General features: G+C 38.1%; 1 protein-coding gene across 1 annotated transcript; it reads right to left on the bottom strand.

Moving 5' to 3' along the window:
- Positions 1 to 2532: 2532 nt before the first annotated feature.
- On the bottom strand, positions 2533 to 14025 carry LOC135077474 (histone deacetylase HDAC1). The gene is made up of 11 exons (XM_063972022.1): positions 13827 to 14025; positions 13337 to 13449; positions 12786 to 12903; positions 12261 to 12361; positions 9108 to 9351; positions 8628 to 8804; positions 8345 to 8447; positions 7850 to 8084; positions 6205 to 6294; positions 5531 to 5675; positions 2533 to 4490 (listed from the first exon to the last, which is right to left on the bottom strand). The coding sequence occupies exons 1-11, from the start codon at positions 13873 to 13875 to the stop codon at positions 4414 to 4416; spliced, it is 1452 nt and encodes a 483-aa protein (XP_063828092.1). The 5' UTR covers positions 13876 to 14025; the 3' UTR covers positions 2533 to 4413.
- Between the last annotated feature and the right edge of the window lie 776 nt (positions 14026 to 14801).

Genomic DNA, 14801 nt, shown 5'->3' with positions numbered 1-14801 from the left:
ATTTATAACGGTCATTTTATGACAATGTCGTCATAGCGTATGCCGGGGGATTGAGAACACGAGAAATTGGGATCATAAGTAAATAAATGAAAAGAGAAACATATTTAAATTATGATTTTATTAACAAAAAAAAAAACAAGTGTTCCGATTTGTTGTCCGTACATTTAAGATAAGAATCAGGGTACTAATTCTTAGTAGGAAATATTACATAGAAAGAGTAGAACAATAAAATTGAGATCCCTTTTTTGTGTAAGCGGCGAATATATCGCCCACCTAGCTGTGACATTCCCTTACATAAAAAGTTTTTAGCTATAAAGCGCACAAACGGCGTTTTATATTCATAGTAGATGATGACTCAATTCAAACTGGAACTCTATAAAGGTGAGTATAGACTGAACATTTGCTTGCAACATAACGAGCCGATCTATGAAATGTCTAGTGTATCACCCTGTCACGAACCAAACGTCATACATTTTACCTCTATTGTACAATTCGTGAGAACGTTACATTACATAGAAATGCTCTAGTCTATACTCACCTTAACTCGCAGTTCCTGAAAGGCGGAACAATAAAACATTCCTAATGACACGAAACGGCAATAGGTGGTGCGATTAGAAATCCCTTTATAAAAATAAACTTAATACTTTTTTCACAACATAAAATAAAGGTTTTGAAATGCAAGTGGAGAATGCGCGGAAGATCTCCGGCGACTCATGAATTCCTTGGGAAATATTTATGAGTGCAATTAATTAAAAATAAATGAATTTGGACTAACTTCGATCCAAATAAACCACCTGTTTTTAATGTGCATGTGGATTGAGTGATCCTTGCTTCAATCTTAACAAAAATCGAGGAAGTTTTACTTAAAATATGTTAAAACATTGCGATGAAGTTTAAAAATTTGTTAAACCTAAGATAAAAATGTTATGGCCAATAAATAGGAGCACTCATACCGCACGCTTTAAGAAAACGTCAAAATGTTTATTTCAGAAAATAAAGCCTTTCCACTTCTTTTTATAGTATTGAAAAATTGTTAAGAATATGTTAAAACTATTAACAAATTCCGAAATCCCTTGCACGTCCCGTTACAAAGTTATGACGATTATTTAGGATCACTCACACCGCACACGGGCCGTATGAGTGCTCTTCAAAATCATGACTATTTATTAATAAAAACGTTTTATTTCTGTTGGGAAATGTGTGCAAACTGACGAGCGAATTTGTTAAAGAATAAGTGTGATAAAACTTAAAAGCTGAAGGAAGAAATTAACCTTTATTCTTTCCTCCAATATGCCGTGTGAGTGATCCTTACTTTTACCTCTATCTGCTCATATTATGTAGTTCGTTGGCAGACTGAGTTAGTATCTAAAATTGTTAATCGTTTTTAACAATTACTTGGCATATATTTTGCTTTTATTAAGGCCATAATTTAAGAAATAATTATCAGGCTTAGATGATTCCTAAAGGAAAATGTTGATTAGGGTACATATGATTTTTTATTTTGTGAGACTGTTTCGATTCATCAGAAGTTTTCCTAAGGACGTTATAACCCAGAATAACATGTAGGCTATAGGTAATTTATGGCGATATATGACAAACAAAATTTCACGCGGGTTTTGATACGTCGCGAGTTGCGGCCTATTTACCCCTATGAAAGCACGTGTTTTCGGATTTTTGCTTTCACACGTTGATCCATACACATCGCAGAGGAATGACCGTTTTTTCATGTCAACCTCTCTATGAAATCGTCATTTGACTGGTATCGACGTCCAGCAAGAGCTTTCAATTGGCTCGTACACGTCCTTAGGAAAACTTCTGATGAATCGAAACAGTCTCACAAAATAAAAAATCATATGTACCCTAATCAACATTTTCCTTTAGGAATCATCTAAGCCTGATATTTCTTAAATTATGGCCGTAATAAAAGCAAAATATATGCCAAGTAATTGTTAAAAACGATTAACAATTTTAGATACTAACTCAGTCTGCCTACGAACTACATATGAGTAGATAGAGGTAAAAGTAAGGATCACTCACACGGCATATTGGAGGAAAGAATAAAGGTTAATTTCTTCCTTCAGCTTTTAAGTTTTGTCACACTTATTCTTTAACAAATTCGCTCGTCAGTTTGCACACATTTCCCAACAGAAATAAAACGTATTTATTAATAAATAGTCATGATTTTGAAGAGCACTCATACGGCCCGTGTGCGGTGTGAGTGATCCTAAATAATCGTCATAACTTTGGAACGGGACGTGCAAGGGATTTCGGAATTTGTTAATAGTTTTAACATATTCTTAACAATTTTTCAATACTATAAAAAGAAGTGGAAAGGCTTTATTTTCTGAAATAAACATTTTGACGTTTTCTTAAAGCGTGCGGTATGAGTGCTCCTATTTATTGGCCATAACATTTTTATCTTAGGTTTAACAAATTTTTAAACTTCATCACAATGTTTTAACATATTTTAAGTAAAACTTCCTCGATTTTTGTTAAGATTGAAGCAAGGATCACTCAATCCACATGCACATCTGTTTTTATAGTTCTACTACATTATCATGAAATAAAATGAAAGGGTTTCTTTTAGAAAAATCAGTCAAATGATAGCCTTAATTTTACTATAAATAATGAAACCTACCTATCTAATGTTAACAATCTAGCAGAATAGAAAGTCAAGAGAGAGATTGTATCAATGGTTGTGTCTACGAAAAAGTCAACCACTCTTGATTTGAGGTTCGTTGAAACTAAATTAAATGCGAAACATTTACAGTTTTGTTTACTTATAGCGATTCTAAGAAATATAAAAATAGTTTTCAATATTTATTGCATCATCAATCATCATTTATATTGATTCTGACGTCTTTCAATATGAGATGAAATAAAAATAAAACTGAATTGTCTTTTTGAAGAATGAAGGAACATTTAAATTTATTTCATCCCATAAATTGGTTATTCATAAAAAATCATCTTAAAAATCCGTTCGAACTATTAGAATAATTTCAAATTCGAATGGGCTTTTATGCTTTAGGTATACTTAATACTAAGTATTCAATTCATTAGAAAAATATGTAAATGTAACAGATTTGTTAACAGAATAATTTACCTCGTACAACACATAACCCCAAATAATCAAAATTGTAACTAAAGATTTGTAATTAATTCTGAACAAACTAATTTCACGTTTTGCGTATTTGAAGTTACACGTATACATATAAAAGAAAATTAAAAATATCGTTTCCGTTACATTCACATTGATTTAACTGACTTAATTTTAACTTAACCTAGCTGTTAACGTCATTTACGGTAAAATAATTAATTCTAACAAATCCAAACATAGTCTTGGTGTATAGCAAATATGGAGATCACTAAACAAACTAATTATCAATAAGGTAGAGGCAAACTAAGCTGTTTCAAAGTTTAAATACTTAAACAACATCAATATCTGACCTGCACAATATCATTGACCTTATTAATAAGAACTTTTAAACTGTTGTGCTCCACATTCTTTAAATTTAACGTATATAAATAAGTACTAAAAACGCACAGTTCTGATCACCGAGAAGACCATAACACGGTGTATATTCTGTAATTCTGCTATTTCAGAAACTAAACTGAAAACCTATCTTTATCTCTTTTTATGAAAGGAGATTCTTCTTCTTAATTGGTAGTATTGGTACTAAGTGATTTACTTTATTTTCTTAAATATGGCCACAGTCAGTTTGCTTCGAATTCGAATGTTGAAGTAAAAAAGTCTGTATTTCAGGAGAAAGAGAGGCTTTTTTTTAAGTAATTTTAGTTTACAAGTTGGTACAACAGAATTTCCAATGCACCTAATTTTGCTATTTCTAATAGCAATAGAATAGATGTTTAAATTAAAATGGTCACCTCCACACTATTATTGGAAAATGGCAAAATTACCACCGAGATGTCATTCTCGAAACGCATCGTTGGGTCCCCGACTAAGATTATGCTACCGTCAAAGTGTATAGTCCGACTAGTGACGCGATGCGACTCGATTGATACACATACATATTTGTTTATTTCAATGAAATGTCTTTAGCGTCACTAGTCGAAGTTAATGGCCCTAGTTCAGACAGCGATAATCGCGCGGTCGCTGGGTAATTCTCATACATTTGTATCCAACTGTAACCGCACAGGCGGCGCCTCGCCAATGAGAACCACCAGAAGCCGCGCGGTTATCACGTGGTTTTTCGGGTTACTCCTCAAAACGTTATCCAAAGTTTCAAATGTTGCCATCCCTCTCACGCAAAGCGAGATGCCAGCATGAGAGAGGGTGAGAGATAGACTCGAAACTACGTAAACGCGTTTCGGAGTAGCCTTGCTGAACCAGGCCTAATTGTTTGTCGGTGCGTGCTTACGTCGGGGGCGCGCGCGCAGCGTTCAGCGCCCGCATCAGGGATTGGGCGCGGTCTCCTTCTTTGGTTCCTCCACGCTGCTCACGTTCTTCACGTCGTCCTTTGAGTCTTCAGCTGGAATTTAACAGTAAAGTTAAAAACTTTTTAACCCTGGGTTGCACCATCTTACTTTAACAAACGTCAAGTCCGTCAAACTCCATACAAAACACTGGTTAAAGTTAACTCAGCGTTAAGTGTTTGCTATGCTTAGATCATATTTTTATACCTGCTAAAACTTTAGTCACACTTTTGCTTATGCATCTGGCAACAGCAAACGTAAAAGTAATTACATTTACATAAAATTTTAGCCGTTGCCACGCGTAGAGCCACACTACCACTGAACACATACTTTTACAGTCTCCGTAGACAAGGTATACGTGACAGTTGTAATTTACGATTTGTAATTGGTCTAGGGGGGCAATTTCAATGGCAACGTTGCGCAGACACGCCAGCTGTGCGTTAGAGAGGCTTGAAGAAACTACAAATACAACTTACTAGTTGTAATAAATTGTAGTAAAGAAATACTACCACAGAATAATAATAAGTACTACGTACAGAAGTTTTACTTCGCGAAGGTATTTAAAAAAATGTATGCTCAATGTCATTAAAAATATGGTATAATTTAGCCTGTCTCAAGAGTCAAGCACCATTTTGTTGACAAACGTCAGTGATCGGCACTGCGCCGAAGCTATAGGGCTGACTTCGGTAAAATTATGTGACGTGAGGTGCCAAACTGCGGAAAATGGCGGAGGAAAAACATGATTTAGCATGAATTATCATGAATAATATTAACTACTTATTTACCTCTCAGTGTCTTGAGGCAATTTAAAAAAGTACATTCTGTGTGTTTATTATTATTTAGGCAGTTAAATACTGCACAGTATTTAGTACACCATTTTCTTTATTTTCTTCCATCATACACAAGAATACGCGTGCGTGAGTCAATGTTCGCTCGTATGTGAGGCCTTGTCGAATAGTATCCTGTAGGTGGGTCATCGTACGTGTTTTGTTTTCGATGTAAACTCGCGGAGATGAACAGGCCCGATACTACTGTATTTCTTTAAATGAAGTATCTAAATATATGTTGTGCTAAATTATCTTTTAAGTGTACTTACTTTTAAGTTCGTCTTTGAGCTGCGCGGGCTCCTTGTCGAGGCGCGGGCGCTTGCGCTGCGGCGCGCGGTACGAGCGGCTGTCGCGCCGGCCCTCGCCCTCGTCCTCCGAGTCCGACAGCTCGCCGTCGCCCGTGATACGCTTGTCCTGTGCGAACAAATGAACAGAGTTGCATTGAATGAGGGCTATCGTTTTAGCGCTCACCAGTTAGCGCCACTGTAGAGTAAGGTCCTGTCACTTGCTAGTAGCGAAGACAGTGGCACCAACTGGTGAGCGCGAAAGTGGTAGGAGGACTATCGCATTTGCAGATTATCAAGATGGCGCCACTGTAGAGTAAGGTCCTGTCAATCGCCAGGGGTGCCAACTGTTAAGTATTAAAACGATTGCCCCCATTCCAAAGTTAACAAACAATAAAACATAATGAGTAGTTATTTCATTATCATCGGGTAATTTTCAAGTTTCAACTACAAGAACGCGACTCCAATTTGCTAGAGCCAAATGGAGGATTTGGCCTACACTTCCCACGCTGGCCTGACGGGTTGGGGAGGCTTGATGTTCGCATATTTCTCCCTTGGTCGTCTTTTACGACATCAACGGGAAAAGTAGGCGTGGTCTTGATCGGAACTACATGGTCTATCTATTTAGATAAATTAGGTAGCCAATACGTTTACATTACCTTTTCGCTTTGTGGTAGTCTTTCATCTTTGTCAACTTTGTCCTCATCTTCAGATTCATCATTGGCTGCATCTTCAGGGATAGCTTGTACCTGAAACAAACAATATTTTATTGTCAGATAGATCTCATTAAAATGTAAGTTAAACCAAAAATCTAAATAGGTAATTGATATCAAAGCACAACTTGTCTCAAAACAAATTAAATTTAACACTGGGAACATAACATAAAGCATCCTAAGGTTCTCGAACAGTCTGTTCTTGATCTTGTCGAGGCACTCGGGCGTGTGCTGATTTATAGCTTATGGCTGATGTAATAGAGGTTATATTGCTGTGTACCTGAACGCCGGGCGCGTGTGGCAGCATCCTGAGGTTCTCCAACAGTCTGGTCTTGATCTTGTCGAGGCACTCGGGCGTGTGCTGACTTATAGCTTATGGCTGATGTAATAGAGGTTATATTACTGTGTACCTGTACGCCGGGCGCGTGCGGCAGCATCCTGAGGTTCTCGAACAGTCTGGTCTTGATCTTGTCGAGGCACTCGGGCGTGTGCTGACTTATAGCTTATGGCTGATGTAATAGAGGTTATATTGCTGTGTACCTGTACGCCGGGCGCATGTGGCGGCATCCTGAGGTTCTCAAACAGTCTATTCCTGATCTTGTCGAGGCACTCGGGCGGGTGCTGATTTATAGCTTATGGCTGATGTAATAGAGGTTATATTGCTGTGTACCTGTACGCCGGGCGCGTGTGGCAGCATCCTGGGGTTCTCGAACAGTCTGGTCTTGATCTTGTCGAGGCACTCGGGCGTGTGCTGACTTATAGCTTATGGCTGATGTAATAGAGGTTATATTGCTGTGTACCTGTACGCCGGGCGCGTGCGGCAGCATCCTGAGGTTCTCGAACAGTCTGGTCTTGATCTTGTCGAGGCACTCGGGCGTGTGCTGACTTATAGCTTATGGCTGACGTAATAGAGGTTATATGTATTGCCAGGCCTGTTCATCTCCGCGAGTTTACATACAAAACAAAACACGCACGATGGCCCACCTACAGGATACTATTCGACAAGGCCTCACATACGAGCGAACATTGACTCACGCACGCGTATTCTTGTGTATGATGGAAGAAAATAAAGAAAATGGTGTACTAAATACTGTGCAGTATTTAACTGCCTAAATAATAATAAAAACACAGAATGTACTTTTTTAAGTTGCCTCAAGACACTGAGAGGTAAATAAGTAGTTAATATTATTCATGATAATTCATGCTAAATCATGTAGGTATTTCCTCCGCCATTTTCCGCAGTTTGGCACCTCACGTCACATCATTTTACCGAAGTCAGCCCTATAGCTTCGGCGCCATGCCGATCACTGACGTTTGTCAACAAAATGGTGCTTGACTCTTGAGACAGGCTAAATTACACCATATTGTTAATGACATTGAGCATACATTTTTTTAAATACCTTCGCGAAGTAAAACTTCTGTACGTAGTACTTATTATTATTCTGTGGTATTGCTACTTACCTGAACACCGGGCGCGTGCGGCAGCATCCTGAGGTTCTCGAACAGTCTGTTCTTGATCTTGTCGAGGCACTCGGGCGTGTGCTGACTTATAGCTTATGGCTGATGTAATAGAGGTTATATTGCTGTGTACCTGAACACCGGGCGCGTGTGGCAGCATCCTGAGGTTCTCGAACAGTCTGGTCTTGATCTTGTCGAGGTACTCGGGCGTGTTCTGGTTGGACATGTTGCTGGGCGAGATGTGCAGCTTGAAGTCGGGCCCGAAGTACTCAAAGTAGTCATTGTAGGGCAGCTCGTTAGCGATCTCTACGCCTAAAGCCACTGACGTCTCGTACGTCCAGCAGCGGGACACGTTGCGGATGGTGTACCTGTTTTATTTTAAACTTTATTGCCACGTCTTAAAGACTAATCCAATGATTGCAAAAACATTTTCAAAGGGCGAGAATTAAAACCAGCTTTCCTTTAACTACATCAACGCTATTTTAATAGTTTTTCGACCACTTCTTCAGAACTATTTGTGTGTGCTGAGAAACGAATGCAACAGATTAAAGCTACATGTTTAAAACTTGTCTAAATATTCTAGCGCCCAATATGATATGTAGGTTATATAAATTTAAAACTTTCTAACCCTCCGCCTCCTACAAGCAGGAATGGCAGGCCAAATCGTTTCACCAATTCCACGCATCGGCCGTGGCCGCGTACTGTCAAGTTGAAGCATCCCAATCGGTCACCTGTACACAAGAAAACATGTTTTGTTAACGATCCAGTGGCTATTATTACAATGCTTAATCATATAGATTTTCACAACACTAAATGGGTCAAATAATAGTAGAATGTGAAGGTTATCAAAGACCCACCTTTACAAAAATGATAATATTTTTGATAATAATAAGAAATTATTATTTTGCTACCTGTAAGAGAATCAGCACCGCACTGCAAGACCACGGCACTAGGCTGGAAGGTTTCCATGACTTTGGATATGATGGGAACGAAAATAGACTCGTAGGACTCATCGTCCATTCCATCGCGAAGAGGAATGTTCACAGCGTAGTATTTGCCTTTGCCGGCGCCGATGTCTCGCAGGTCACCTGTAGAGAACAGTTTAAATTTAATAACATAAATCTTTGTTCGATTAAACACCCCGCAGACTACATACTTTTTCGGCTGACAGTTTGGTTGGGCTGTTAATCAGTATGAACATATACATGAAGATTTGGTATCAGCAAATTCCTTATACAAATTAGAAGCTGACGCTTAACGCTTGAGGCAATCCATGAAACTTGTGACTATTAATAACCTCTAAAATATGTTTCATCTACAGCAAAACACTGTCACCATCACAAGGTTAGATGAAAGAAAAATACAAATTGAGAAAGTATTCAATAACTCACCAGTTCCAGGGAAGTATTCTCCATATTTGTGGAATGATACAGTCATCACTCTGTCTGTAGTATAAAACGCTTCCTCAACTCCATCGCCGTGATGCACGTCGATATCAATGTACAGGACCCTCTGGTGGTATTTTAGCAACTCCAGGATTCCCAGAACGATGTCGTTCACGTAACAAAAGCCTGACGCTTCTGACTTCTTGGCGTGGTGGAGACCACCGCCCCAGTTGATGCAGATTTCTGATGCCTACACACAATTTTTTTTTGTTACAACACAAAAATGTTTATTTGTACTAAACCCTTAAAATACCATTATACATCTGTGTGATATTTTATTTTCTAACATGGTATTTTAAGGGTATATGGAGAAAATTCCATTTTACTACACTGTTTAAAATGCCTTAATAAATCTGTATCTAATATAGTATTTTAAGCTTATACGGAGAAAATACCATTTTGGTACCTGTGTACTAAAATGGTATTTTCTCTGTATAAGCTTGTGTACTGGTATTCTACAGAGATCAAACAAAATTAAGAATTTATCGATAGTGGAAGTATCAATTAATGTAAGGGACATTTTGGCCAAAATGAGTTATATATACCAACGCATTCAGAATTTTCGGCTCTATCGATTGGTATACTTGAAATGTTGATATCTTTAAAAAAATGTCCCTTACCTTAAACATTTTTAGTCGTCTGAATACGACTTTTGGGGAAACAAATGATTTAAAGGACGTAAATTCCTTTTAATAATACAATTCAGCCCTTACCCTAAACTGTTGGTTTTAACTTTTGAACTCATTGAACCTTACTTCATTTAAAATTTTTTGGTTTATTATAATTAGGCCCTTACGTTAATATGCATATAGGATATCAATTACTTTTTTTGGTGGTGATATGCATTTAATGCCTCCAACTCCTACTGCACTTATGAACACTAAGTTGTCTTGTTTCTATCTTTTTTTCTGTTCATTTTTACGCAGTTGGGTTTTTGACCGAGGGGCTGAAGGCTCTTCAGAAGCTGTTCAATTCCGTCATCCTCGAAGGAAAAACGCCTACGGTATGGCACAGAAGTGTGGTGACACTCTTCTTCAAAAAAGGCGACAAAACCTTGTTGAAGAATTATAGACCCATCTCACTTCCGAGCCATGTCTACAAGCTGTTTTCGAGAGTCATTACGAATCGTCTCGCTCGTAAGCTCGATGACTTCCAGCCTCTCAATCGCTTTAGTACACCACATACATACGCCACGGCAGATTATACAGAAGACCGAGGAGTATAGTCAGTCACTTTGCCTGGCGTTTGTGGACTATGAGAAAGCTTCGATCGAGACCTGGGCAGTACCTACTACAGTTTCTCCAACGGTGTCAAATTGACTACCTATATCGATACATCGAAATGTTGAAAGGCTTGTACGAAAACGCCACAATGTCGTTCCGTCTCCAGGATCAAGACTCGAAACCAGTTGCAGCAGCAGACAGGGGGAACTGAAAACTCCGAAACTGTTTCTGGACTGGAACGGATTCGGCATAAATATCAACGGTGAGTAAATAACCCACCTTCGATTCGCAAACGATATCATAGCCATGGCTGAGACCGTGGAAGATCTAGGCACAATGCACAATGGCCTGAGTCGAGCCTCTCAACAAGGGGGTCTTAAAATGAAACATGGACAAGACAAAATCATGTCAAATGTCCGTGTTGCACCCACTCCTCTAAAGGTTGGATACTCTACACTCGGCAGTTGTTGACACTTATATACCTAGTACAAACAGTCCAGTTAGGCTGGTTATAGTGTCACGCGGACCGTCCAGTGCGGATCCGCTTCACACAGCCGATCTGTAAACTTCGAGGAAGCGTTTTAGAGTAATCGCTCGCTCCCTATCAGTTCATACAGATTGGCTGTGCGGAGCGATCCGCACTGACGGTCTGCGTGACACTAAAACCAGCCTTAGGTAGGTCTAACTTCGAGGAAGAGGTCAATCGTCGAATCCAACTCGGCTGGCAACGTTCAGGAAGCTTCGTGATATTCTCACGTCTGAAATATCGCACTGTCTCAAGACAAAAGTCTTTGATAACATATGGATCTGAGACGTGGTCGCTTACTGTGGGCCTCATAAGAAGACTCAAGGTCAAAGGCGATGGAGCGTGCTATGCTCGTAGTGATTGAACCAGAAATGACGTGATCCGCAGGAGAACCAAAGTGACTGACATAGTCCGCAGAATCGCTAAAATCAAGTGGCAGTGGATGGAGCTCGTAGCTTGCAAAGCTGATGGCCGCTGGGGCAGAAAAATTCTTGAGTGGCGACCACGAGCTGGAAGACGTAATGTGCTGCAGACCCCCACTAGGTCGACCGACGATCTGGTGAAGGTTGTAGGAGGTGCCTGGATGCGGGCGGCGCAGGACCGGTTGTTGTGAAAATCCTTGGGGGAAGACCTTTGTCCAGCAGTGGACGTCATTCGGCTAAAACGAACGAACGATGATTGAAAAAAAAAAACCTAACTGCGTAAAAATGAACAGAAAAAGATAGAAACAAGACAACTTGTTCACAAATGCAGACGTAGGCATCATCAGTGACTAAATGTTTTGTTGGTGATGTGTATTTGATGCCTCCAACTGCATTTGTGAACACTAAGTTGTCTTGTTTCTATCTCTTCTCTTCGTTTTGTTAATGAATACTCGAATGCAACCTCTACTTACATCAGGTTTCAATGTTAAAATTGTCAAGTTACAATAATATTACTGTCGTATTTATTCTTAAATGTACCTTACAACATACATGACATTCCATACTGTGAAATTTCAACATTGTAAGGTACAGTCAAGCTCGTTTTTTTAATGTAAGGGACATGCTATCTTTTAAACTACCCATTTTTTCGAAAATTTGGCGTTTATATTATGAAAGAACAGAAAATTCTAAGAAACTTTGCCATAGAAACTATTTAAATCGTAACATCACATAAAAAGATATTGAAGTATAAAGAAAAAAAAAATCGTTTTTTGGCTCTCCTGAAAAGTCGTGTTTTGTCCCTTACAGTAATTGATATTTCCACTATCGTTATCAATCCTTGTTTTCCCAAAAATACTAGCATAACAGAAGTTAGATTTTCTGAGGTTTATCAACAAATAACAACAGTAATCAACAGTATATTCACCTGCTTATTTAATTTTACGGCTGCAGCGACTGAACCCCCAGCAGATAATTGACAAAACTCATATAGCCCGTCAAATACTGGACAATCTTCACCAACATTGACTGTAAATAAAATAACAAAATATGATTAAACTACATTTTTTGTTTCGCTGAAAATCAGCACAACATTATCACTTGGCTAACCAAAGTTACAAAAATTTGCAATACAGTAGAATCTCGATTATCCGGACTAATTCTTCACGGTTCTAATTACCGATTTAGGGTCTGGACCCATCAAAACGGCAAGGCGCCGCCACCGTAACACGGTACAGACGTCGTCTTGGTTCATTGTTATAAAAAATGGATTCATCTAATGGTCTAAAATAATGTATTGAAAACCCTTTCTATAGTAAAAAGTAAATAATTATTTTATTATTAATTATTGATTATCCGGATTTTCGATTATCCGTAATACCCCTCGTTTTAATTGATGCGGATAATCGGGATTCTACTGTACATTATATTATTATTATAAATAAATACTTACATCTCTGCATCTGTTTGTTATACTCGGACATGTTGTCAGGTCTGATGGAGCGAAGAAACCTAATGTAATCATCAGAGTGGAACTTCGTCATCTCATCAGCTGTTGCCTTGTGGGGTCTCTGTAATAAATTAAAGTGATGTTCAGTATTTATCGTTCCATACAGGTATACTTACGAAGTTAATATATTGCTGTTTGGCTAACTATTTTAAACTTAATCAAATTCAAGGAAGCCTTGTTACATGGTATTTTATGGTTCCAAGTTTCGACTTTATTTACTTCAATATATTTTGATATTTTTATTCATAATTATCTATATTAAGTATAAAAATCTAACACAAAATGTGTTGGTAACACAACGCCAGGACCAATTTTACCAATTCTTTTTTTCAATGTTCGTTGAAGTCCAAGGATGGTTCTTATGGCGACAAAAATTCGAATAATTTCCGGGAAAACCCCGGGCGAAGCCACGGGCGGAAAGCTAGTTTCAATATGGTTTCAATATAAAAATTCAAACAATACAATAAAATTAGGTTTTTAGTAATAACACTTACATAAATCTCCATTTTTCTGTAGAGGCCATAATTAAGCAATAAATTGTGGGTCATACGTATGCGGTGTGGTTTCATGGGGTGGCCCTGCCCATAATAGTAATTTCCGATATCGCCTGAAAATAATTTCCAAATGACATTGTTTACATAGAACAACCAATTTAGACTTCTTATCCAGTTGTTACTCAGGTCGACTCAAGGCTTGACACATAACAGTCTGTAGTGTAGTTATCAAGATGCGAACAAAAGCTTTTCGACCAATCAGAGCATAGAATACGGTACAGACGCTAAAAGGTGACCTGATACACAATTGAATAAAAACTCCAAGATGGAAAAACCATTATAAAGCAATTACGGTAAAGTGAAAATTTGCGAAATTAACATAAAGTTCTTTTAAATTAGTGAAACAAGTTGGTTCTTTTGCCAATATTTTCCAAAGAAATGCGAAATAACAGGAATAGCAGTGGCGGGTAACAAAGTTTGTATGACTTACTGTCGTAATAATAGCACACTCTTTTCTTGCTATGTGGTTGCATTGCCATCGTGATTGTCACTACTTTACATACACTGATAACGAAATAGAAACAAAATGTTTATGAGATTATATTTAAAAAAATTCAGAAACAGCCCACCACGAAAAGTTGGATTTCACACGCGTTTATCGTTCATTCACTTTATGTTTCACTCACTCATCATCAACCTCTACTCACTCACTTGTTTTTTTTTACATGATGTTATACAGCTCTGGGTTCAAGCCTTTTTGCCACACTCATTCGCTTTGCAACATTGTTGTTAAGTTTTTGTTGATTGATTGTATGTATAGGGAAAAACGCGCTGGAGACTCAAGATTTACTCACGCAGGTAAAGCCTCGGGCAAAAGATAGAAACGGGTATTTCGCCGAAACAGTAAATTTTCTGTGTCCAGGCAGGCGAACACAAATGTTTTTTTATATTTATATGTATAAAACTATTTTTATGGGAAAGTTAATCAAAAGTTTTATTTGTTTTTGCTATTACAATAGCAGAAACTACAAATAATACCGTAGAAAAACTTAATCAAAAGTCGTTTTTCTAATTTCCTTGTTATGTCCATTACTGTTGTTTGCCAAAATGAAGGCACATTATAACAAATTGAAGCGTAATTTCATTCTAATAGCACTCTCTTTATATTTGAGAAACGTTTGGCTATCGGAAAATAAAAACTTTAAATGTCAAATACTTAAAGGAAGGAAATAAAGTGAAGTTAAGTTCTTGTCCGAGTCAAAAGTATAATTCCCTGGGTCTTCTTTTCGACCATTGTAGTAACGAAACGAAAGAACTTAGAATGTAATGCACTGCACCGTTACACTCGGCCATTTTGTCCCAAGAGGCCATCGAGGCAGGAGAGTACTTCGTTGAACAGTTTCACGACAAATCGCATAAGTAGGTCCCTCCTTGGGTTTTTGTTTACTAAAAAGTCAATTTCTTT

This window comes from Ostrinia nubilalis, chromosome 13 (assembly GCF_963855985.1).
Source record: "Ostrinia nubilalis chromosome 13, ilOstNubi1.1, whole genome shotgun sequence".
In the NCBI taxonomy this organism is placed as follows: Eukaryota; Metazoa; Arthropoda; class Insecta; order Lepidoptera; family Crambidae; genus Ostrinia; species Ostrinia nubilalis.
This window is presented reverse-complemented; position numbering and strand designations above follow the sequence as displayed.

What these genes read in the sequence shown, in the direction of transcription:
- LOC135077474 (XM_063972022.1), bottom strand. Translation starts at nt 13,875, where the DNA reads ATGGCAATGCAACCACATAGCAAGAAAAGAGTGTGCTATTATTACGAC. An exon ending in CTGCTTGTAGGAGGCGGAGG is followed by an intron (nt 8,085 to 8,344) that starts GTTAGAAAGTTT and finishes AAAATAAAACAG; the next exon opens with GTACACCATCCGCAACGTGT. An exon ending in CACACGCGCCCGGTGTTCAG is followed by an intron (nt 6,295 to 7,849) that starts GTACACAGCAAT and finishes TGTTTGTTTCAG; the next exon opens with GTACAAGCTATCCCTGAAGA.